General features: G+C 41.8%; 1 protein-coding gene across 1 annotated transcript in view; it reads right to left on the bottom strand.

The window, feature by feature from the left end:
* The window catches only part of ARSB (arylsulfatase B), a 171297-nt gene that overhangs the window by 114740 nt on the left and 29222 nt on the right, over positions 1 to 27335 (bottom strand). Inside the window, exon 4 of the mRNA XM_044266527.1 lies at positions 21669 to 21876. Coding sequence (XP_044122462.1) covers positions 21669 to 21876 — 208 coding nt within the window. The remainder of the gene's footprint in view (positions 1 to 21668; positions 21877 to 27335) is intronic.

Here is a 27335-nt window from a genome sequence, read left to right as displayed (position 1 = left end):
CACAATCTTAATCTCAAGCATCACACTCTCTCCAGTGACCACCAACCATCTTATCAGCTTACCTGCTATAGAATTGAGCTATTCAAAATGGTAACCATTAGAACATTGGATATTCACATGCAAAAGAATAAAATTGGACCCTTATCTTATAGCACTCACAAAAATTAACTCAACAAGGATTAAAGTCTTAAATGTAAGATATGATACCATGAAACCCCTAGAAGAAAACACAGTGGAAGAACTCCTTGACATTGGTCTTGGCAATACATTTCTGGGCATGGCACTCAAAGTATAAGCAACAAAAACAAAAACAAGTGGGATACAACATACTAAAAAGCTTCTGCAATGCAAAAGAAACAATCAATAAAATATTGATTACTAATTGATAATGTAGTAATTGATTACTAAATGATAATATTTGAGCTGTATTACATTGAATAAAGAATATCATTAAAGCTAATTTTACCTATATCTTTTTAGGTTTTTTTTTGAACATAGTTAAAATATGTATATGACTCACATTTGCATTATATCTCTATTGGACAACGTTGATCTAGAGCCTCAATAATTCTTCAACCACCCTCAGGATATATGATCTTTCAATCACATGGCCTTTTTACCACACCATAACAACCCTTCACCAAGTCCTAAATTTCTTTCCTTACCCAGTCACATTGCATGGCCCATCATTATAATCTCTTCTTTTTCATTGTTTTATTTGTCTTTAAATTTTTTAACTGAAGTATAATTAATATGAAATGTTATATGAGTTTCAGGTGTGCTATATAATAATTCAACAATTCTATACATTTGTTAGGGCTCATCAAGGTAAGTGTACTCTTAATCCCCTTTACCTATTCCCCCAACCCTCACACGCATCATATTTTCTTTCCTTATTATTATTATTTTTTTAAAGAGAGCAAGAGAGGGAAAAGGGGATAGAGAGAGAGGGAGAGAAAGAGAGAATCTCAAGAAGACTCCCTATTGAGCGCAAACCCCGATGTGGGGTTCGATCTCATGTCCCTGAGATCATGACCTGAGCTGAAATCTAGAGTCAGATGCTTAACCAACTGAGCCTCCTAGGGGCCCCCATATTCTCTTCTTCATACAACTTTGCCCTTGTCTCTTTTCATTAAACTCAACCTCATTAAATTCAACTTTCCATGGCTCCTCAGGTATCCCAAAACCAAGTACCATCATGTTTCTTGGTCAAATTTTGTCATCATTAATTCTCTTCCTACTGGAAGCCCAACAGCTGTAGAGGCAGCATATAACCATTTAAGAAACAGAACGAGTGACAGTTTTAAAGGAAAGACCATTAACCAAAAAAACTTGAACAGAGTCCTACTCCCACATCCGCCTCACTCTAGCCGTGTGACTACAGAATGGATCTTAACCTCTTTGGGGCTCAATTTCCTCATGTATAATATGAGGCTCTGGAGCCTTTCTAGCTTCAACATGCTAGGCTTTGCTGAAGACTGTGGGAGTCAGCATGAACATGGGGCTACGAATAAATGCTTTCTGACACTGTCTTGGGGCCAAAACCAGCAGTTTGCATGCAAGTAGTTTATTTTGGAAGGGATCTCAGAGAGCAGGAATGAGAGACCAGAGTTGCTGAATGAGGAATGAGAGAAAGTCACACACAGATGTTATCAAGCTGGCCACTGCCATGGGTTACTCATGCTCAATCTCACCGGTCCCCATTGAGAACCCGGATGAACTTCACCTCAGAACTGTCACTCTGGGGGGTGTAGGGAGAAAACATTTATGCACTGACTCCCCGTGAGTAATTGTGGCCCCATGGACATCAACTCCAGCACATCTGGGACACTGAGTCTCTCCATGTTGGAGAACATGGCAAGGCACAATGGTAGCCCTGTGAGAAGCTGACCAAAGCCTACTCTGAACTGGTCACCAGAGCAGCAGCAAGACATGGGGCTATAAGGATCCGCCATGACGCATAGAGCTGTAGGTGACACACTGTCTTAGTAAGTGTGGTTTCTAAATGAAAGACTAGAGCCAAAGGACACAGTTGCTTGGTTTTTAGCTATGGGTCACGGTCCCTTAGGCCCATCTCCTCATCCGAAAAGCAAAGAATAACACAAACCTACCTCACGTTCTGGGAAAGGCTTGAAACCAGAGTGCTGCCATTCAGTGGCTTAAGAACTTCAATCTTTAAAGACTGAAATGAACTTTGGGGCTTGTGCCAGCTCCAGTCCTGCCCAGTTGCAGATTCTGGCGTCTCCAAAATATAGGTTCAGTTCTGTTCAGCCCTGGTTGTTGAGAGCGTCACACCCTTACATCCCCCCACCCTCCTCCAACTGCTTACATGTGGGCTTCTGACTTGTTTCCAAACAAGCAGTTTGCTGAAAACAAGGTTCCAACAGCCTCCCTAGCCCTGGGGACCTCCTTTTCTAGAAGGTGCTGGTTTCTGCTCATCTAGCACAGCTGAATGAGGTCCTGCTTCAATCTGGATATTTAAATCCTGAATATTTATACAACAACACATTGCCCAGAAATCATTGCTTTGATGCCCTCAGCAATACAAAATGGCAAAAGCCAGATAGTGATGATAGTAATAATAGCTATAATTATTGAATTCCTACCTCCCACCGGGCCTGGTATCAGGTACTTTACACAAATCTTACTTTACTTTTCACAACAGTCCTCTGAGTAAGTTTTATCCTTATTTGCAGATAAGCAAACTGATACTCAGAAACTTACCTAAAGTCACCCAATTAGTAAGTGGTAGAATGAGAATCTGAGCTCAGGTCTGTCTGATTACAGGACTCCTGCCCATCTTACCCACTGTCTCTTCAAGATGGGTCTCAAAATTCCCATGTTTCCCGGGCCATGACAGATTAGACTTGTCATCAACCTTCTGGAACCAGTCCTATATCCAGCCCAGCCCCCTATCCCAGCCTTGTCCAGAACTGGTTTGGTTTCTTCTCCCTGTCCCCAACATGTCAAGTAGGTCATCTTCCATGGAATTTTCCATTGACCTGAAGCTAGAATCTTTGTTGGCACATTATACTGCTTCATCAGGCATTTGACTTGGGCAGCCTTTTGAAGTTAAAATGTATTATCAATTTCTAGTGTGCTCTCTGAGCTAGAACAAAATCAAGATCCATTACTAAGTTCCAATGACCCAATGATGAGAGATGAAGGCCCAATGCCAAGAACAAGAGAGCAAGGGGAAGGAGATTATGCTTTGGGGAATAGACTGAATTGGAGATGAGATAATAGCATGTAATTTTAGAAGAGCAAAGCATTGTCCCAAATACCAACATTCAAAATGATTTTTCTTTTCCAACTATGCTTCTTGCTTCTTACTCTTCACCTATTGTATACATACATGAGAGGGAGAAAGACCCGCTGATCATTACCACTGAACTTGCACACATACTCTCAAGGTCCCCTACACACATTAACCTGTTCCAGTCCTGACTTCTCAAGAAAGTCAATAGTGGCTGACTGGCTGGGAATCTTCAAGGAAGAGGCTGTTTATGTCTGCTCCTTTCTGAAACCTCAGACTTGGAACATCTCATTACCATGACCCATCATTTCTTTCTCATTTACAATTCCCAATAGGATCCCTGCTTGATGGTCACAGAGGCTGTGCACTAATCCACAGGGACATGGTTTCTGCATTCTGTAGTAACAAGTGATCTTGCCGAAGTTCCAGAATCAATTAGTGCTTCAAGACATGAGAAAATATTATTGACAAAAGGACAGACATCCCAGAAGAAAAGTAAGTAAGTTCCTGCAGAGGAAATTAATACCACTGCTTTTCAGTCACACACAACAATAAGACTGATCGAATGAGCTGACAAATAAAGCAGTGAGAAGTGAGAATGAAGGTTTCCCAGTCTGCCTCCAAGAAGCTGGTAACAATGCCTAAATCCTTTTTATAGCTACTGGGAGGAAGAAAAGAGTGCCAAGGTCGAGAATTCAATTCTTTATCTCTCTTAATGCCCTAAACATTTTGTAAGTAACTGTATTATTAAAAAAAGCACAGTGTAGAATTTAATAAAAGAGGGAGAATGAGACACACCTCCTCATTTTTCAGAACAACGTGTTTCACTGTGAACAAAAGACAATTTCTAACTCAAAGAGCTGTGTGAGACTATGAATCCAGTAGCTGGAATGGAAAGGAAAAGATCTACATTTTCAAACCATTTCAGCTACCAGTCACCTGTGCTTTTTGACAAATTACCTCTCTGTGATTATGCCTCTATTTAGAAAAAGGTGACGATTATTTCTAATCTACCCCCAGAGAATTGGAAGACAATGCAGCTCTACAACGAAGGATATTTTTCAAAGACCTTAAGAAGCAACAGTACTCTGGGGAAGGGGGGTCGGTAGTGGGGGAGGCTATGCAAAGGTAGGGGTGGGGAGCATCTGGGAAATCTCTGTACCCCCAGAAGAACAGTCTGCAAGGAATGAGACCACCTTCTTGCTTGCTTTCTTTTTTAACATCCCAACTCCAGATTATGCAACCAAATTACATCTTTCAGTGGAGTCAGCGGGAGGCAATACCCTTCTTCCAATGATACTGTCAATTTTCAACACTGTTTTTGGAATTTCCTTCAAAGTCAGTGTATGAACCTCCTTGGCTGAAGGACCCCACCCAGCTCCTGCTCTGTTAGCCTTACAGTCTACTTTGTGTTATTCCATCTAAGCCTGGTCATTAGAGAGAAGAGCTACAATACAATCCCTGGGTTATTCCCAAGAGGTAGGAATTACGGTAATTATAAAACTACAATCTAGAGCAGCACTGCCCAATAAAGATATATATATAATCTGAACCACACATATAAGGTAAAAATTTTCTAGTGGCCACACCTAAAAAAGAAACAGTTAAATTAATTTTAATAAATATTTTATTCCACTCAACATACCAAAAATATTATTTCAATATGTCACCAATATAAAATTGTATTATTTTATAATCTTTTCATGCCAAGTCTCTGAAATTCAGTATTTTATGCTTACGGCACATCTCAGTTCAATTTAGCTACATTTCAAATACGTGGTAGCCACTGGTGGCCAGTGGTCACCACCGGAGAGCTCAGATCTAGATCCTTTTCTCTCCTGAATAATGAAAGCCAGGGTACTCTAGTACTGGATTAACTGAGTTCTTCTAGGTTTTTCTTAATTCCTTTAACATGTGAGTAGATGACCGTGATACAATAAAGCAGTCTATAACCCTGAGCAGAGCTTGACATTATAACAAAAAAAGTCTTGTAACAGGTGCCTGGGTGGCTCAGTCATTAAGCATCTGCCTTCAGCTCAGGTCATGATCCCAGGGTTCTGGGATTGAGTCCCACATCAGGCTCCCTGCTCTGCAGGAAGCCCACTTCTCCCTCTCCCACTCCCCCTGCTTGTGTTCCCTCTCTCATTGTGTCTCTCTCTGTCAAATAAATAAACAAAATTTTTTAAAAAAGGAAAAAATGAAAGTCTTGTAACAAAATCAATGTGACACACGCCAGAATACATGGAAATTAAAATAGAAATGGTAAACATAGGTCTAGAGGCTCTTTCACCCACTGACAATTCTGCCGCTTGCTGGCCTCTGAGGCTACTCTACCTCAGAGAGACTGCCTGTGGTCTTTTCCGAAAGCTGGGCAAAGCCGGAGACAGCTTTGAAAGGGAGGGACGGCCTTTGCCCAGGAAAAACCGGAATCTGTGATCTAATCTATTTAATGATTCACAACCCAAACATACCAAAGACAAAGCACTAGCACAGGGGGCCTGGGCCTGGGGAGCGCTGGGAGCCAGCAGGGCTGGAGAAGCAAACATAGGAATGTAGCAGGGCTGAGGACCAGCAGGTGAGAAAGGAAAGAACTGAAGACTCAGGAAGGGCCTCTGAAGACCCTTCCTTCTAGGAGGCAGCCAGGACTCCCCGGCTTCTCAGCAAGAGTGCAGATTCCACACCCTGACGAGAACACGAAGATACTTCATGTCTGTTGTGTGGGACAGAGGCACATTCTGGAGGCGGCCCACGCTAACCACCATCAGGATTTGCCATCCAGGATACACAGTGTGAGAGAGCCTGGGCCTCCTATAGGCATTCAACAGCCAAGCAGAATCCCCAGCCGAGTGCTCGACCACCTGCCCTCCACCCCAAAACCCCACTCCAGGCACTCGTGCGGAAACACAGCTCCTGCCTCAAGCTTTAAGTAAGGATTAGTGGGCGATTTTTTTTTGGTGGATGAATGGAGTTGATTCTCAAAAATTTTTTTAATTCTTCCATCAAAGGATCAAAAGAAAAGAGCAGAAACCTGAGATTTTGAACTTTACAGGATCCGTAAAATTGTATTCTGTTCCAAAATTTGCCTTTGCTTTAATTTTTAAATGTTTTAAATTATAGCTGGTTAAGTTACGTACTTTTTCTTCTATATCTGGAAGCAAAATTAAGATTTCAAGAAGATGCATCCTATATACACTGTGGTTTCGGGTATCCCTTTGAATGCCAATGGTAAGCTTGGACTGGCCTAGTCACCAAGCCCAGAACACACCTTTGCATCCTTCCTCCTGCGTGTCTGCTCAGGCCTCTCTCCACGCCCAAAATGTTCTCCCCGCTCTTTCCATTCACCTACACATAAGGCCCTGATTATTCAAGCACAGTTTAATTTCTCTCCCATTTCTCCTATGAAATGCCCCCTAGTGGCTCCCATCTAGATGCTCCTTCTTCCAAACTTCCTTCTATTCCACCCACATGACCCTGAAATGATGGGCTGTATTAAGTCTAGAATGCATGTGCCCTTCTCCACCTGCAAACATTCCCTGTATTCTGTACTAGACACGGAGTTGGACTAATGGCTCAATGTACTTTTTGTCCTGCTCCTGACCTCTCACTACGACCAGTAGCATTTCTCCTACATTAAATGATTTTCAGCTTAGGGGCCATGGAATAAACACAAGACCTTCTAGGGGATGTGTCAGAGCCACAGACGTGGGAAAGGACTTTTCTAAACTGTACCCTTGGCCTTCCCAATCCCCAGGAAATCTGAATTTAAGACCACTCCCACCACACTAGGTGTTCTTTAAGAGAGACCCTATCTCATCTAGCTTCCGGCCTCCTCAAGCAGACCTCAGCAGACAGTTATCTCAAATAAAAGAGAGTCATCATGCTTACTCATTCTTGTCTCCAAGAAGACAAATGATCTCTCCTGGTCAGGTGAGCTCACCTGGCAACACCCTGATGATCACAGCCTGCCACAGACACTAATCATTCCACTCCGTCCGGGATTCCCAGATGTGAACTCCGTACTGCACACGGGCTGCTCCCAGAGACTGGACCGTCCGCATGCCCCACCATGCATTCTGTGCTGTTAGCTATGGACCTGAGAAGCACCTTCTAACAGCAAAAGTGACACCAAAGTGGGGTTTTAAAGTGGCTCCTGCAGCGCCTGGATGGCACAGTTGATCGGGCATTTGACTCTTGGTTTCAGCTCAGGTCATGATCTCAGGGTGGTGAGATCGAGCCCCTCCTCAGGCTCCATGCTCAGCAGAGTCTCTTAATCTTCCTCTGTTCTTCCCCTGCTCGCTCACATGTGTAATCTCTCTCTCTCTTAGATAAATTTAAATTTTATTTAAATAAATTTAAAAAAATAAAGTGGCTCCATAAAGCTGGCATTCTCAGTCCAAACACAGCACTCCCTTCTCCTTTCAGCCCCACTTCTTTTACACTTTTGACTATTTTGTGTGTGTCTGTCAGAATATGTCACCAGATCACAGGCTATTTTGAGGACAGAGACACAGTTTTTGTTGGGGTTGTTTTTTTTTTTGTTTGTTTGTTTGTTTATTTTGGTAATCTCCATAGCCATGTACATCATTTTTCATGTGTGTTCAAATTTTTGAGACAATCCTTATTTTATTTTTTAAGAATCTGCACAAGTAAGAAAGTCCTCTGGGATGGAAATGATAAAAGAAAAAAAAATCACTGTACTTGGAACAGTCATCTTAGAGGAGGCTGATTAGCTGTGGCCCCTACTGTGAGAGAAAAACAGAGAGGAGATCACAGAGATTACAGTTGGTTTAGAGTGAAAACTGCCGGGAAGAAATAAACCTGTGGTGCCAATAATCTCTGAAATATTTTCTGATTAAGAAAACATGAAAAAAGAGCCCCATAAGGTTAAAGGTTGCTCTGTAAGAAGGGAACAAGCCTGCAAGGCAGAATTTCTGTATGCCACGCTTTGTTGGCGCTTTGCACCTAACTGCCAAAGTCAGCAAGACAGGTAACTGGAGTTTTTTTCAAATATATTTTTCTTACAGCTTTGGGCCTGGACAGGGGGTCTCATGCTTCTGAACGCAGAGGCTGTCATCCGGTCTGAAGCCAAGCACAGCAGGGCCATCTCCCGCACAGAGCCAGGCCCCGGTTCCCAGACCCTGGTGGACCAGCAAGTCTCCATAACCCCTGGAAGGAAGGGTCAGGAATTGGTCCTCAGCTCGCACAGGGCTTCAGACCAAGTTAGACAGCCGTAGTGTCACCGCATAAAGCCAGAGTGAAGAGGAACCTGGGACAGGACACAGGCACAAGCTAGTCCTGGAACTCTGTACATTTCAGGTAAATGCCTCTTTTCAAATAGATCCACACGCAGGCGTAGCTGTTACCACCGCCTCCAGGAGAACCCCACGCGTGCGCAGGAAAACAGGGACGAATCAGACCGTTTGGGTTCTTTTGTAGTGAAAAGTTAGCCGTGTGAACACATTTTGGCTACTGTTGATTTCTTAAACCCCTCCGGAATAAACCTCCATGCTCACATTCTAGAAAATGTGAATATAAATAATATACAGCCTTTGTTTTTCAAGTGAAATGTACTAGTCCCTCCTTTGAAACCTAAATTTGAATCTTCCATCTATTATTACTAACATAGATTAAAAAAAAACAAACAAACAAACAAACAAAAAACCCAGACCAAAAATACTTGCAATCCAGTCTCCTTTCTGCTGATTCACAAACTAATAATTCCTAAACCGCTTCGTCCCCTCTTTCATCCTCCAACCGCTGACAGGTCTCTGCCCCCACAGCTTGCAATGACCTAGCTCAGCCCCTTCTCCCTGCTGAGCTCGGTGCCCACGGGACTGCTTCCAGACAGAATCTGTTTTCGCCCAGCTTTCTCCTCCACAGCAGGCTGTCCTCCTAACTCCCCTCTCCTCTTCCCAGGGAGTTTTGCCTCCAGCAAGTATGGAGGAGTAAACAACAGAAGAAATGGATCCATCTTAAATGTGGCCTCTAAAATGGAATGAAAACAAGAAGCAGAGTAAACCAAAATCAATTGGAAAGCTTCTTGCAATTTTGTCAATAATTATGCTCAGTGCATTATGTGTCTTCCGTTACCCATAAACTCCTAGAAGTATGAAAATGAGATTATTTCATGTTTCTCATGATAAAAATTTCAAGATATCAACTCATCATCTTGATATCAAGATATCAAGATATCAAAATTTCAAGTTTATTTTCAGAGTAAAAAGTATTTTCATTGCTTTTGGGGGGGAAATTAACTCATCAGGAAGGAATATTATTAGGTGTTTAAATACTAAAACTAACAGGCTGATGCATAACTTAGTAGACCATGAAGACTAATTTGCTGAAATTTTGTGTTTTGTCCCCTAAGACCAACGCCTCACGTACAGTTGGTTCTCCTGTGCCCGGGTCGGGACCTCCGCGTGGCTTCTCCTCTTTGGTCTCCTGATATCAATGATATCAATGATGCAATATTATATCATGGCCAATCATAAGCAATATAATAAAATTTTGGAGATCTATCTGATAAACTTAGGGAATGAGAAGCATCTTCGCCTTAGACTCTGAACTTATGCATTCAATAGTTTGTCACAAAGACTACAAACACAAGATTGTTCTAGGAGCCTTTAAAATGTTTTAGTTATCATTTTCTCTCAGTATACTAATGAATAAATCTGTATGATTACTACTATTAATAATATTTTAAGGTGACCCAACAGTCTTTCAGCATGGACCTTAACATAGGAAGTCTAAAGAGGTAAAATGGATTCATGACTTCTGGCTGGGGGAAACATCATTCTAGTCTCATAGTTTTAAACCATGTGTTCTTATCTCCTTCTTTGGTAGCTCTGTTCAATAAAGGGACAATTGCAAAGAGAAAGTGTGGACATACTGTATGACTGATTCCCTTAACAGGTTTTCTTTAGCTTTGTCAGAAATGCATTTAAGTGTTTGAAGAACCGGAGACTGGCTTACCAGCAGTCAGCCTTCTTTGCTCCTGGGACAGAATTAATTTCTTTCTTTCTTTCTTTTTTTTTTTTAAATTTCATTTATTTGACAGAGAGAGAGATCACAGGCAGGCAGAGAGGCAGGCAGAAGGGTGGGGGGCGGGAAGCAGGCCTTCTGCTGAGCAGAGAGCCCTATGCGGGGCCCGATCCCAGGACCCTGAGATCATGACCTGAGCTGAAGCAGAGGCTTAACCCACTGAGCCACCCAGGTGCCCCTGGGACAGAATTTCTACAGCATTTATAAGCCTGCCAACTGCATGAGGACATTTCAGTGGTGAAGGAGTTCTCCATTTGCTAGTACCTGTTCCTAAGAGGATTCGATATATGAGGGAGGAAAGATGAGAGATTTAGGAGAATTAGTTAAGATTCTCTATTGCTATTTAAGAAACTAAATGATGTATTTTTGTGTAAATGACGTATTTTGATGTATTTTGTCAATAACATCCAAAGCTTAGTTTCTGTCAGAAGTCACTCTGTTCACGTAGAAACGTGCTGATGAGTGGGATCCGGTCATGTTCTTCAATGGTGATGTACATCTGTGTCAGGGAAATTCTCCTGAGCACTGCAGGTGCCCATCCTTCAAATGACTTCACCCTCAAGTCACTGCAACAACCAAACCATTTCTGCACATTGCTAAATACTATCACAGAACTGCACCCGGTCTCAGGAGGACTGTGGATCTGTGCTCTGTGGCCCACATGGGCTCCCGGGCCAAATGAGTCTGTTCCTAGAAATGGGCCGCTCTTGCGCCTCTCCGCACAGGCATCCCGCTGCCGCAGAAAGGATGCCTCCATCCAAGGCCATCACCAGCCCTGACAAAAGGTATTTGAATGCAGAATGACAGAGCAATGAACTCTCCTAGTAACAAGAACTCAAAGACAACCGGTCCAAGCTCTCCTGCATATTTCTTCAATATGCCCTTTCACCACCATCAATCTCCCCCCTGCCTTCACTCAGCCCCTCCTTAGCCTCCTACAACCTTCACTGTGGCAGCCTCCTAAAAGGTCTGCCTGCCTCCAACTATGCTCCACACTGACCCTAAAATGAAAATCTGATCCTGCTGAAAACCTGTCAATGCCTCCCTACAGCTTTCACTGTACCTTGGAGATGGCTTCCAGGCTGCACGCAGGCTCTCCCGCCACGCTCTCCAGCCTCCCGCCTGGCCATCCCCCTGCCTGCACTCTGGGCTCCAGCCCCACTGAGACTCCTATGGCACTGCTCTCTCCCCTCTGCCCCTGTTCCTGTTCCCTTCCCACAGCGGAGAATGCTGTTCAGTCCTTTTCCCAACTGTACACTGTTTATCTGGCCAACTCATTCCCAAGAAAGCCCCCAGGCCCCTGGGCTCTGGCAGGTGCTCCTACTACGTGCACACAATACCCGGGGCCCCACCCCAACACGCTTCCACAGCATCACAATTATACATCTGCTTGTCTGCCTTACTAGCTGTGAGTTTGCCGAGGGCTGGAACTATGTCCTGCTTGTCTTTCAATCTACAGGGAGAGACTGAGTAAATAAATAAATGATCAGCCAACATGCATTCAACAGGTCATGAAACTGAGGCTACTGTCTACATGACCAACTGGCAGGAAAGCTGGGGCTTCAACGCTGATCATATCCTACCAGAGAAGGACTCAGAGGGTCATCATTGTATACAAATAACAGAATGCTATGCTTATAATGGGACAAGTGATATTTGTTAACAACACTAATAATCACATGTTAAAAAAAAGTGGCATTAATTTGCGAAGGTTGTAATTATATGTAGTAAGGGTGTGAAGAGCAGAATAATTTAAATTTATCTTGTTCTTTTTTTTTTTTTTTTAAGATTTTATTTATTTATTTGACAGACAGAGATCACAAGTAGGCAGAGGGGCAGTCAGAGAGAGGAGGAAGCAGGCTCCCTGCCGAGCAGAGAGCCCAATGAGGGGCTTGATCCCAGGACCCTGGGATCATGACCTGAGCCGAAGAGAGGCTTTTACCCACTGAGCAACCCAGGCACCCCCATTTTTCTTTTCTTATTTTTATTTTTATTCTTATTTTTCTTATTAGATTTTTTTCACATCTGTTCCTAGAAATGGGCACATTTATCTGAAGTGAAAACACTCAGAAGAGGTTAAACTTCAAATCCAGATGGTTTCTGGTATATATTTTATATAATTATTTTATACATTATATATATATGTATGTATAAATTTATATACACACAGAAAACACATACATATAGTTGATCCTTAAACAACACAGTTTTGAACTTCTGGATCCACTTATAAGCAGATTTTTTTCCCTAATAAATATAGTACAGTACTGTAAATGTACTTTGTCTTCCTTATGATTTTCTTAGTAATATTTGCTTTTCTCTACCTTACGTTATTGCAAGAATATAGTATACAATACAAATAACATACAAAATATGTGTTAATAAACTGTTTATGTTATTGGTAGGGCTTCTGGTCAACAACAGACTATTAGCAGTTAAGTTTTTGGGGAGTCAAAAGTTCTGTGTGGATTTTCAGCTGCCCGAGTACCCTTAATTATTCAAGCACCACTTGTAGATGTACATGTATACATACGTATGTATTGGACTTCTGCATATATGTATATTATATATATAAGCTATTTAAATAATTACGATGTATACAATAAACATATATACATTCCTTGTTAGGTGAATTCTTGAGGTTTGAATAAGTTACCTGAGATCTGAGGTTCTCAAATTTTTGTATACAGAAGAATCACCTAGATTATTTTTTTAAAATAAGGATTCCTAGACCCAGACCTCAGGATTTCCAATTTGGCAAGTCTATAAAGTCTGAGAAGTTGCATTTTTAAAAATGGAGGTGAAATTTGCATAACATAAAATTAGCCATTTTAAAGTGTACAATTCATAAATAAAAACAAAGCTGGAGGCATCCCAATTCCAGATTTCAAGTTACATTACAAAGCTACAGTGAACAAAACAGTATGATACTGGAATAAAGACAGACACATATACCAACAGGATTGAACAGGATAGAAAACCCAGAAATGAAACTACCACTATATGGTTAATCAATCTTTGACAAAGCAGGAAAGACTATCCAACTGGTAAAAGATGATCTCTTCAACAAACGGTCCTGGGAAAACGAGAGCAACATGCAAAAGAATGAAACTGGACCACTTTCCTATACCATACACAAAAATAAATTCAAAATGGATTAAAGACCTAAATGTGAGACCTGAAACATAAAAATTCTAGAAGAGAACACAGGCAATAACTTTGAGCTTGATCAAATCACCATAGTAATTTCTTTCTAGACACAGCTCCTGAGGCAAGGGAAACAAAAGCAAAAGTAAACTATTGGGACTTCATCAAAATAAAAAGCTTCTGCAAAGCAAAGGAAACAATAAAAAAACAAAAAGACTACCTACAGAATGGGAGAAAATATCAGATATTTGCAAATGGCATATCTGATAAAGGGTTAGTATTCAAAATGTGCAAAGAACTTACAAAACACAACACACCAAAAATGAATAATACAATTAAAAAATAGGCAGAAGACAGGGGCACCTGGGTGGCTCAGTTGGTTAAGTGGCTGCCTTCATCTCGGGTCTTGATCCCAGGGTCATGGGATCGAGCTCCATGTTGGGCTCCCTGCTCATCGGGGAGTCTGCTTCTCCCTCTCCCTCTGCTGCTCCCCTGCCCCCATTCATGCTCTCTCTCTCTCTCTTTTTCTCTCTGTCTCAAGTAAATTTTTAAAAAATGGGCAGGAGACATGAACAGCCATTTCTCCAAAGAAGACACACAGATGGTCAAAGACACGTGAAAAGATGCTCAACATCACTTCTCAGGGAAATACAAGACAAAACTACAATGAGCTATCACCTCACACCTGTCAAAATGGTGAGAATCAACAATGCAGGAAGTAACACATGTTGGTGAGGATGTAGACAGAGAACCCTCTGGCACTGTTGGTGAGAATGCAAACTATTATAGCCACTCTAGACAACAGTATGGGGGTTTCTCCAAAAGTTAAAAACAGAACTACCCTATGATCCAGCAATTGCACTACTAGGTATTTACCCAAAGAATACGAAAATACTAATTCAAAGAGATACATGCACCTTGATGTTCATAGCAACATTATTATCAATAGCCAAATTATGGAAACAGCCCAAGTGTCCCATTGATTGATGAACAGATAAAGAAGACATGGAATATATGTATATACATACACACACACACACACACACACACACACAATGAAATATTACTCAACCATATAAAAGAATGAAATCTCACCAGTTGCAATGACAGAGCTGGAGAGCATAATGCTAAGAGAAATGAGTCAGTCAGGGAAAGACAAATACCACATGATTTCACTCATGTGGAACTTAACAAACAAAACAAATGAGCAAAGAGAAAAAAAAAAGAAAAAGAGAGAAAGAGGGACAGCCAAGAAAGAGACTCTTAATGGCAGAGAGCCAACTGATGGTTATTTGTGGGGGGAGATGGTGAAATAGGTGATGGGGATGAACGAGGGCACTTGTGATGAGCACAGGTGACGAACGGAATTGCTGACTCACTACACTGTACACCCAAAACTAAACTACACTGTATGTTAACTAACTGGAATTTATGTATGTATGTATGTATTTATTTATTTATTTTTAAAGATTTTATTTATTTATTTGACAGAAGTCACAAGTAGGCAAGAGAGGCAGGGAGAGAGAGGAGGTAGCAGGCTCTCCGTGGAGCAGAGAGCCCGATGTGGGGCTCGATCCCAGGACCCTGCGATCATGACCTGAGCCGAAGGCAGAGGCTTTAACCTACTGAGCCACCCAGGCGCCCCAACTAACTGGAATTTAAATAAAAACATTAAATAAGGGGCGCCTGGGTGGCTCAGTGGGTTAAGTTTCTGCCTTCGGCTCAGGTCATGATCTCAGGGTCCTGGGATTGAGCCCCTGCTCAGCGGGGAGCCTGCTTCCCCTCTCCCTCTGCCTGCCTCTCTGCCTACTTGTGATCTCTCTCTCTGTAAATAAACAAATAAAAAGCTTTTAAAAAAATTAAATAAGTAAAATGGACATAAGGAAGACTATATAACAGAAGATTAAAAATGAATGGGGCTTATAAAAATAAAATGAAATAAAATATGCTAAGTTCTATGAAACATTAAAGATGTTTGGAAAAGAAAAAAAAATAAAGCATCCACTTCAGCCACATTTTAGTACAGTCACAATGTCATGCAGCCCTGTCCTCAGAGACTTCATTTTTAACAAACTCCCCACTTCTGCAGGTGGTCCTGAGGTGGCATACTCAGAAGAACCACCTCGAATTTTCAGATAATGAAGATAGAGAAGCCTCAGGGATCGTCCTCAGATTATAAAAGGAGATAAGGAAATAAAAAGAGATTTAATAAAAGAAAAAAGTCAGCTTTCCCAAACATCTAATTTACCGTTCACAAAATGAAACTAGTTTATTCAGGGTTATTACAGGGTTTCTTGTACTAATGGATCCAACATGTTTAGATGTACCCAGTATTTTCATGCCTACAATATAGGGAGGTGCTAAGCAAAGTAAAGTGAGAAAAGTGGAAGAAATGAATCACTGCTCTAAAATCAGCCAGATCCAGGCCCCGTTTTCTTGGGTTTTAGTCACATTATTATAGCACATTACTAAATTCCACTTCAGGCAATGAAGCTGTCAAAGAACACAGGAAAAAGTCTCCAGAGGAAGAACTGCAATAAAGTTTCTCCTCCTGGCCAAACTCTTCTCCACATGTGAGGGAAACTGGTTATTCTGATAAGAGTTGATATAAATATGTAATGGCTACATAAAGATGCTGAAATCAATTACAGTTTTCTCTTCAAGGTTTTAGAATCCATTTTCCTAGTTTTAATTCATCATCTAGTTGCTCCAGAGCGGACTCTGATTTTAGCTCCTTTTACTCAAGGTCAGACTTCAGTGAAGATTCCTGGAGTCTAGCAACTGTAAAGATCAGCTTGGTGACAGGAGCCGCAGTTAAAATGGTATCTTCCTACCAGCCATGAACACTGCTGCTCTCGAGCGGTATCCTACTAAAATAAAACAGACATAGAAGACAATGGAAAGTATGCTGTGATGAGTTAGAAAGAGATGAACTCTCGTCACAATGTGAAAAACCAAGGCTGAAGGGACAACCTGTAATACCCAAGAGACTCTTGGAGAAATTTCTATAAGCAGTTAGGCCAAAGAAGCTGGGTTAAAGAAACAAGGGCTGGCAACTCCCATTTGCCTCATGACACAGGGCCACCCTCCCCACCTAAAAAGAGGCAGGACGGCAGCCTCGGAGGGGACAGTGCTAATTTTTGACGTGACCAGAGAGTTACTGCCTCCTCCCCTTTCTAGATGCAGTAAGAGATCACATCTCCCAGAAAACGATGAGTAGGAGAAGAAAAGGATCTGACACTGGGGCACACTGTGTCCTGGGAAATGCCCCTGAAGTGAAGCCCTGAAGGTATGGAGATCAGAAGAGTCTGCCAGACACTGCCAGTGGACACTGGGGTTCTTCTAGCATTTGCAAGAACCAAGTAGTCAAAATGGAAGAAAATGTCAAGTACATCAATCAGATTCACTGCAGTGTAGAATGCTCAATGCCCAAGGCCACTGGGACCGGTGGAAGCTGTGCACATCACCCTGACCATAAACGACAGGTCTGAGAAGGAATTAACCAGAAAACCGTGATCAGAGGCCAAGAGATGGCCACATACTCTGTGTGGACAGATCCATCACTGCCTATACTCAGAGGAAGAATAGATAGCTGATAATGATTTAGAATGAAAATGAAGATTCTAGAGGAGGTCTATTCAGAAGGATTCAGGGGAAGCATAGTTCTATGACTAGGAATGTAGAAAGCCCAAAGTAGAGGTAAGGGACCAGGGAATGAGCTAAAAGGGAAAAGATGAGATGCAAAAGCCCAGCCGATTATGGCTAATAGATATCGACCTTAAGTAGATCTACACTTAAATTCTAGCTCTTCCGTTTGTTAGTACATTCGGCTGCTCTAACAAAAACCACCAACCAGGAGGCTTATAAACAACAAGAATTTATTTCTCAGTTCTGGAAGCTGGGAAGACCAAGATCAACCACCCAGGAGGTCACCTTCTGGTGAGGGCCCTCTTGCTGTGTCCTCACATGGAGGAAGATGCTAGGGATTGCTCTGGGGTGACTTTTATAAAAGCACAATACACCTACCCATTAGGTTACTTCATAACCTAATCACCTCCCAAAGGCCCACCTTCTGACCCCCACATGTGAATTGGGGATGGACACATTCAGACCATAACAGTAGCCTTGGGCAAATCATGTAACCTCTTTAAGTTCTGGTTTCTTCATGTATAAAATGGGGATAAAGAAACTATTTCATAAAGTTAAACCTTGTGAAACCTAAACCAAGGTGAAACCTATTTCACAAGATTAAACTCAAGGTTGCTTTGAGCTTTAACGCTAAAAACATGACCAATAATGGGAAGCGTAGGGAAGGCTCTAGAACAGTGCCTGGGTATGCAGTAAACAAGCAGTAGTTGTTGTTGTTCTTGTTGTTATCATTATTATTATTACCATAACAAGTATAGAAGAAAAGGGAACTGGACTGAGGCAAAGGAAGGACTGCAAGAAACTAAAACTACAGTTGATAATAACTGACATTGGAGATCCTAAAGAACAGAAGTCAAATTGGAAAAATGTCTAACAGATAATGCAGAGGAGATCCAGAAGACTGAGAAAAGGGGGAGAGAACTGAAAATAATGCAAGAGAAGCTGAATCAGCGATTCAACCTATTAATTAAAGCTGTTTTTGAGAAATAAATTGAGCAGAACTAAAGCAATAAGCTAAAATATGTACAAGGAAAACTTCCACAGTAAAAAATAATCTCAGCCTGCAGATCAAAGGGCTCATACAGATGAGGCAAAATTAATTCTTAAATATTTTAAAAGACCTACACCTAGCTGTAATTCAGCAAAAAATTTAAGCTAGGGATTAATTAAAGAAGAAAAATCCTCCAAAAAACGTTCCAGGGACCAGCTCAACCAGAGAGCTCTTTCAAACAATCTGTGAGCTGTTCCAGAGCATAAAAAAGAAGGAAAAAATCATCCCAGCCATTTTAAAATGAAGTTAGCATAACCGAGACAATAGACCCGACAGGGAGGAGAGAAGTCTCCAACCCCGCTTTCCCTTCTGAATCGACAAAGTCCTAAATAAAGCCCTAGCAAAGTGAATTCAGCAGTATAAAAAATGGACATACACATGATCAAATCGGATTTAGCGAGACAAAGGAAAGACGGTCCCAGATTAAGGTACCTATTAATATATCATAGGGTTAGAATACACAGCAGCCTTACTATAAGGTAATTCCCTTTACCTTAATGCAAAGCTTCAAAAATTATTTTTGACAACCTGAATAAATAATATATTATGGATGTTTATGTTTATGTACGGTTATACAATGCATTTGAAATCATGTAAGAAAAGATTGTAAAATACTGCTTCTTTCTAACTCTCACATAGCATGAAAACATGTTATGGCCCTTCTTCCCAAGCATCCTCGACAGCAGTAACCATTGTCCCAGGAGCCACTTGGAGATATTTAACAGTTTTCCAGAGGTACCTTCCCTACTTCTGTCTGAGCACTTTGTAGTCTACGTAGGTTACATTTTCATTTCAGGATATCATTTATCCTTAAATTGCATAACTGTGATCTCTACAACAAAGGCTTGCTTTATAAACTTACAACTTTCAGTTCTTGCAACTGTGAGGTCATTTCCCGGGAATGATTACTAAATCAGTATTAAATGTCTTGGCCTCCTTTCTTATTGATTCTTTCTAGTGACCTCTATAAGCATTCGATTCTAGACCTGATTAAAGTGCTTTACCATGCTGTTCAAAATAAAGTAAAGTGAGAAGACTCTCAGAATATGAGAGCTCTTTTAAGGAGTCAAGTATAAGATGTCTCCATTTCTCTGGGAGAGGGGAAGTTTGGGGGAGGTTGGAGGGAGACACATGGTATCTTCCATTCAGCTCAGTTTCACAGCAGGGCACGCTCAGAAACTTAGGAGTGTTGTATCCCAGGGAAGCAACCCCCTCAGAGTGAATGCCTTTCCTGCCGTACCCAGGCTCCTCAACAGATCAATATGGCAGCAAACCATGGGGAGAGCTCTGCTATATCGTGAGATCCAATAAGAATATCCAGATCATCATCAGCATCATCTCAGCAGACAGCCGTGGAGCCAGAAAGGTTGCTGCCTGGCTCTGCCTGGCTGTGTGGCCTTGGGCAGGTTACTTAGCCTCTCTGTGCTTCAGTTCTCACATCTGCATGGTGGGATAATAATAGTCCCCAGGTATTATTGTGAGAATGAACTGAGCTAGGTCATGTCAAGCACTTTAAACACTGTCCTACACAGAGTAGGCACTCAATAAATGCTAGATCCAGTAACAATGCCTGATTAAAAGCAAAACAAAACTACTCTTTTTTTTTTTAAGATTTTATTTATTTATTTGAGAGAGAGAGCAACAGAGAGCACAAGCTGGGGGTGGGGGGCACAGAGGAAAAGGGAGAAGCAGACTCCCCACGGAACAGGAAGGCCAATGTGATCAAGTGGATACTTAACCCACTGAGCCATCCAGATATCTCCAAAACAGAACTACCCTTAAAAAAAAAAAAAAAACCTATCAGATTGAAGCAAATGAAAAATCTACCCACTTCAGCCTAATGAAAATGTCTGGTGTGGAGAAAATGTTCCTCTAAACACACACACCACAAAAAACACAAACTATGAGTAGAATACCCAGATTAATTCCTCAACATGTCATCACACAGGCCTCATGTTGTCACTTTACAATAAAATTCACCAGAAGACAAGTCCTATCCTCCACCCTTGGAGTTTCCAATCACATTTTTAGGTTTTCGTCAAGGATCACCAGGGATTTGCCTTTTTCATAAAAGATAGGCCAAAGAAGATTCAAATGGCCTTAGAAGGAAGAGAGGCAATGCTGGGAGTATGAGCAAACGTAAAAATACATGTGTGGGCTCACATATATACACACATACCAGTATACACGTGTGTATACACATGTCTACTCACACACTCACACCAACACACAATTAATAGCTAAGACCACAGGCTTTGAAGGATGAAATTATTACATAGAAAGTAAAACAGAACTTTATAAGAAAGGAATTATCAGAAAGTAAGAGTTCTTGATAATGAAAAAATATAACAGTTAAAATGAATTTAATAGGGGCACTTGGGTGGCTCAGTGGGTTAAAGCCTCTGCCTTTGGCTCAGGTCATGATCCCAGGGTCCTGGGATCGAGCCCCACGTCAGGCTCTCTGCTCTGCGGGGAACCTGCTTCCTCCTCTCTCTGCCAGTCTCTCTGCCTACTTGTGATCTCTGTCAAATAAATAAATAAAAATCTTTTTAAAAATAAAAAAAAATAAAATGAATCTAATAGAAAATGTTACCAAATAATGATAAGGAAGTTTCCCAAATAGTAGAAAAAAATAAACAGGAGAGTTTGGAAAAAACTAAGGAAATTAGAGGATAATCCACTAACCAAATAACAGAAGTTCTAAAAAAGAGAGACTAGAAGAAAGATAGGATGGAAGGACAAACAATTCTGAAATAAATAATACAAGAACAGTTTCCATTAAAAAAGGCACCTTTAGTTTCAGATACAAAGTGTTCTCGGAGTGCTTAGCATGAGTAAACCAAGATCTACACCCATTCGCGCATCACAGGGACATTTTAGCAAACTGTGCCTAACAAGACAGAAAAAAAAAACCGTGAGTCTAACAGAGGAGGAATCACAAGGGCACTGCCAGAATGAAAATTATTTTCAAACACTTTCTTTCCTCCTTCTTCTTTTCTGCTTTTTCTCTAATCAACGTGTATGAGTTTTACTGTCAGAAAACAATCTTGTACAAAAAAAATCTATACTTGGCCACTCGAGCCTTGATTTAAATGGTTCCATTTCTCATCTGTCTTCTTAATGTCACAATCTGTCTCTACACTGATACGGAACCACTCTAGTCAGCACAAGTCCTAGTCACAGAGGACGCCTGGGCCGCAGAGACAGCAGAGAACAAGCCACTCTAGGAATTCACTGCCCGGCTCATCTGCGTCGGAGTGACGTCTGCTCATACTCACGCGGGTGGTGAGAACTTGTTTTCAAGTGTTCTGCCAGAATATTTTGATATCTGAAGGAAGAGGGGGAAGGCCCATAATTCTTTCCCTTAGACACATTTTTCTACCCATTATTATCATGTCTCCGCTCGCACAGTTAACATTTATTTTAATAAGGAACTGCTAAACGCAACAATTTGTCTTCATTCCGTTTATCGAATACCACGTCCTGGGCTTTGCCAAGAGATGATTTTCCTATTGACAGACTTACCTGTGGAGAAGATGAACACCGTGTTGTTCCAGAGCCCATGGCTTTTTAAGGCTGCCGTGACATTTCCCACTGCTTCATCCATAAGAGACACCATTCCTGCGTAGTGATGTCTGTTCTTATCCTGGATAAATCTGTATGGTTTCAGGTATTCCTCAGGGACCTGCAGGGGCTCGTGGACAGACTGAAGAGCGAGGTAAAGAAATAGAGGCTGGAAAGAGAGTTTGTGCAAATCAGTAAGAGGGTATGAAAGCCTTAAATAGAGACAGAAATCCAGATTTATCAGTTAATAAAAGTAATATCAAAACAAACCACAGAATGCCATGAAAATATCTGTAAATCATTTATCTGACAAGGGACTTGTATCCAGAATATAAAAGAACTCTTACAACTCAGTAAAAAAAGACAATTAACCTAATTATGAGATGGGAAAAGAACTGGAATAGACATTTTTTCAAAGAAGATACACAAATGACCAATAAGCTCATGAAAAGATACTCAAAAGTTGCCTGCAGCTGTAGCGAGCTGTGGGGGGGTGGGAAGAGGAGGGGTGGGTAATTGCTAACAGACATGAGGTCTCTTTTGGGGTGATGAAAATATTTTAAATTTAGATTGTGGTGATGTTTGTACACCCCTATGAATTTACTACTGAATTATATACTTTAATTGGCTGAATTTTATGGCATGGGAACTATTAGCATCAATAGGTACTAAAAATGTAACGAAAGACACAAGACAAAAAATTAAAAATAAATACTTGAGTTCTAAAATGGCCTAGAAGGTGCTGATCCAAACAAATAATAATAATACCAATAATAACAACTATATATTAAATGTTGTTTATGTGCTAGATACTATGATACTGATTTACATATTCTGTCTCATATAATACTCAAATCCAGCCTGTTACATCCATTTCACAGATAAGTTAACTGGGGCTTAGAAAGGTTATAGGATTTGTCCGTGTTCATATTAATTGCAGAGCAATTTCTTATGGGAAACTCCACCATTATGGTGCAGATATGTACCAAGAAATGCTTTAGTTTATTGCTTTTGCCAAAAAAAAAAAAAAAGGTGCAGGGGGGCATCTGGGTGGCTCAGCAGTTTGAGCTTCTGCCTTCGGCTCGAGTCATGATCTCAGGGTCCTGGAATCGAGCCCCGCATTGGGCTCTCTGCTCAGTGGGGAGGCTGCCTCCCCCTCTCTCTGCCTGCCTCTCTGCCTACTTGTGATCTCTCTTTGTCAAATAAATGAATTAAATATTTTTTAAAAAGTTTCCACGCTTTCGGAGAGAATTCAGGATTTTTCATATGAGAGAACAAGTGAACACCATACCTTGCTAGTCTTTGATTGAGGACCAAACATAATCCCAATTTAATTCCTGGAAACTCAGGAGTGTGATACGCTGATTCTATTTTACCTTTTACACCAATTTATAAGCTTTTAACATTAGTGGTATTCCAGGTCAGCCTCTCCTTTTTTAACGAGCCTTTCTGAAAACACTCTTCTTCATTGAGCTCCTACAGAATTCCTTAATGGGTTGAAAACCCTCAAAGAGACAACAAGGGTTCAACCCAAGAATAATAATACAATTTTGTTAAAGTATTTGAGGCATTTAAATCTCATAAATGAATGGGGAAAAGTTAGAAACCAGACTGGGGTGGGGGTTGGATCATATTTTATTCTTCATTACTGTTGAGATTTAAAAAAAAAAAAAATTCTGTATTATACACCTTGCTAGATAGAGTAAGGAATATATAGAGAGAGAGTTCAAAAAGATACCCAAAAGATTATTTTTAGTTCAGATCTTTAGATCTTTAGAACTTGGCAACACCTTTTCCCCCAAATCCAAGTGTTAAAAACAGCTGTTATATATCAAAGTCATCACTTGAAAACCTATTTCTCGAAGGAGGTTAGGTGATGGAATGGTAACTCTGATAACTAGAACCTAGGCTTCATTTTTCTAACCCATCCACAGGAGAACATTCCAGGTCGCAACTCCAGAGGTCAATACTGCAATCTTTGACACTGCTTTAGCTCTGCCAGCGCGCCCCCCCAACACACACCCTCTTTACTCCAGCCACACGTAGAGCAGCACTTCTAAGCTCCCCCAGACCACAGTCCAGGGAACCCCAGCACGTGCCCTGCCGGAGGGGCGGTGGTGAGGAAGGAAGCTGGGCTGAGACGCCTGGAGGGGCGATAGGTGCTCAGGGGCATCAGTGGACCCACAGTGCAGGTGAGGGTCTGCTGCGGGAGCAGCCGTCGGGGACCTCAGCACTAGGTCAAACCAAGCCCTACCACCAGCCACTGTCTGGATGGGGACAGGATTATATACTGGAAGGCTACCACAGTTTGGAGCCCACATATTGTTTTTAAAATCAGGAAATACCACATAAAACTCCGTGGTCTAAAAAAATAATATTCTTTAAGAATCAGAACTCCGACGACTCCTTGCCCATATTCCATTGGGTAACGAACGGCTGGAGCATAAAACGGAGGCCTCACTCTCAAGTGCTGTCAATTCCTAGAGCCTCCCCCCTGTTCTCCCTGAGGGCCTTCACTTAACTTAGGTCAGCAGTCTGGCCCCCTGTAAACCCCAGAGCCCGTGATCCAGGCGGAGCTTCTCTGGGCAGGGGCGTTGGAAGGAGAAGATGCGCTCATTCGTGGCAACGTGGCAAAGCACACAATGAAGGAGAGAAAGGGGAAAGGGGGCAGGGTATTCCCAGCCAGTAAGTGATCTCTAGAGGTGATGGGCAGGGAGGAGTGCTTACGACCACATGGGGGGGGGCATGATTCTCAGACCATCATTAGAGACTCTTACAAATATTCAGTATGGGGGCTCTTGGGTGGCTCCGTCAGTTAAGTATCTGCCTTGGGCTCAGGTCATGATCCCAGGCTCCTGGGATGGAGTCCCACATAGGGCTCCCTGCTCAGCAGAAAGCCTACTTCTGTCTCTCCCTCTGCTGCTCCCACTGCTTATGTTCTCTCTCTCTCTGTCAAATAAATAAATAAAATCTTAAAAACAAAAACAAAAACAAAAACCCAGGGGTGCCTGGGTGGCTCAGTCATTAAGCTTCTGCTTTCAGCTCGGGCCCTGATCCCAGCATCCTGAGATCGAGCCCCACATTGTGCTTCCAGCTCTGGGAGGCCTGCTTCTCCCTCTCCCACTTCCCTTGCTTATTTTCCCTCTCTCACTGTGTCACTCTCTGTCAAATAAAAACAAACAAACGAACAAACAAACAAACAAAAAACCCCAAGTAGTCAATATGGAAATCATTCTACTCACTTTGTTAAATACAGCAGAACATTACCTGTTATTAGTTTCCTTAGAGACCCCTTACTCTTGAGGGGTCATAGTTTATAAAACTGCAGCAACTCCCCCATTTTTCCAGGGGTCAGGCTTGTTTAGGTTCAAACAGAAGGAATATAGCTGAGAAGAGGGAGTGAAAAGCACCTCTGAGGGATGCGGACTGTGACCATCTCTGGCCCTGTAAGGGTCTCACCCTGCTGCCAACCACATCCTAGAAACTTACAAGTTAGGGTTAAGGTGTTCCTCGAACAAAACAAGCGATCTTTTCCCCCCATGTCACCAGCAGTCATCGAGGACCATGCAGTGTGTGGGTGGACAGACACATATCAGTTCATCTCTGGCTCACCAGGAGGTGGCAGAATGATGTGCAGTGCAGCCCTGTTAATAAGGTGAGGCCCAAGGCAACACAACCAACTGGCCTGCCCCCAGCTGAGGTAAGATCCTTGCCACACAGTGAACAGACATAGCTGATTTCCCCATACCTGCCTATGTGAGTTCAGCTCACTGTTGACCTAAAGCAAGCAGCTGCCATCCTGAGGACAGACTCAGTATTACTATGCTATCTACTGACTTGAGTTCCAACCCAGGCATGCCTCCGCCTTTGGAGACCAGTGGGCACATTCTGACCTGACAGACATTATGATTCAAAACATGGTAATACTGGAGCTGATTTTGACCTCCACGGACCTCCAGGTCTATGCGGGACCCTGATCTTTCTCTTGCTCCTTCTTGGGTCAAGGTCTCTGCTGTGACCAAGTCAGTTACAGCTACCGCCTTTCCAGCAACCCTAACTATAACCCCTTCAGGATCCTTAGAAATACAAAACAGAGTCCTAGAGGGGACTCATGACCAAATGCTTAAGTATTACACAAACTATGACATTATCGCCTCAAGTTGTTAGCGTATAAGTAAGATGATAAGGGGGTTCTTTTCCTTTTCTTATTATGCCATAGGTCTTCTAAGATACCTACTCTAAATATCCTCCCCATGCTAAGAAACAGATCCTAGTGAGGAAGAAAGCCTTACTTTCTTTAGTATATTTTCCTAATTTAAAGTGTAAAATTTAAAAATATAGGATGCATTTTTTTTAAATCATTGCTCTATTGTTGGCTTTCAAATTAAGACATTTCTTTCCAACTCGTGTCAGGATAAAATGTCTACCACTAGAAATTCACATTCGCTTTAAGAAGCTTCTAGTAGATTCGGTTTGTGAGAAAAACCTTTGTTTTTATTCTGCAGAGTGTTAGGGGGACTATTTTTAACTGAAGAATATGTTATGGACATGTTGCTTTTACACTGTTGTGTTAGTACTAGGGAATTTTCCTGGAGAAAAAAAAGACATTCCCTCCCAACACATGTGCCATGGCTATTAGCAGTATCTCCCTGAATCCAGCACCAACTGTGTTTCTGCTACAAATGCCTCCATATGCTCTTTTCCCCTCAAGTGCTCTTTAAAATAGGCACATTTTTAAGATGGCTTGTGGATACTTTGTGTGTATTTCTATAATGATTTCCATCTTAGGACGAGTTACCTATGCTATAGTCTCTATAGAGCACCTAAGAAATTAGCACAGAATTAGACTCAACATTGGGATAAAATGAGGAAAAGCCCAGCTCCTGGAACTATGGGATGCATCATTTTACTGAGAACTGAAAATGTAAATGCCTGCATTTCCTGTCTTAAACAAACATTCTGGGGCTGTTCCTCGGTACTGATTATTTCATCCATTTATGTCTACACTTGAAGCTCTACCTTGAGGACACGGAGAATGCTGGACACTGCTTCAGAATATTTCAGACACTGTTGGAAAGTCTCCATCCTCTCATCTGGCAATTCCCATAATGCTACCTGTGAGCAGCACTCTATTACTAACTCGAGTTTGGATGGCTTGCGGGCTCTTTGGGACTCATTTCCCCCAGTTCCCGTGCTTTCCGCAGCACACCAGATAAGGCAGCCCACCCACAAAGAACTATTTCACCCAGCTGCTTCCTCTTATCCGATTAATGTTACAGGCACTGTGAGAAAATACTCCATTGTTGCCTAATGGGAACTCATTTTTCCTGTAGGCGTATTATAGCTGTTGCATGATTAAGGTGGTGTTTTACTGTAAGCCTGGAAAAGGCAGCTGGCTTGAGCTTGTCCCCTGTGTTTGAGGGGGGTCAATAGTGCCGGCACATTCAGAATCACCACTGGGAGGGAGATGGGGGCAGAGAGGTAATTAAATACCAATGACACCCTCCCACCAGCATGAATAAATCACAATATTTGTTATTGGTCTTTATTACAAGCTTTTCAGATGAGCCTGATATACTGTCAGGATTGGAACCATCAAGCTGAATCATACACTGGAGCTAATAACGT

Source organism: Neovison vison, chromosome 1, assembly GCF_020171115.1.
Source record: "Neovison vison isolate M4711 chromosome 1, ASM_NN_V1, whole genome shotgun sequence".
NCBI classification, from domain to species: Eukaryota; Metazoa; Chordata; class Mammalia; order Carnivora; family Mustelidae; genus Neogale; species Neogale vison.
This window is presented reverse-complemented; position numbering and strand designations above follow the sequence as displayed.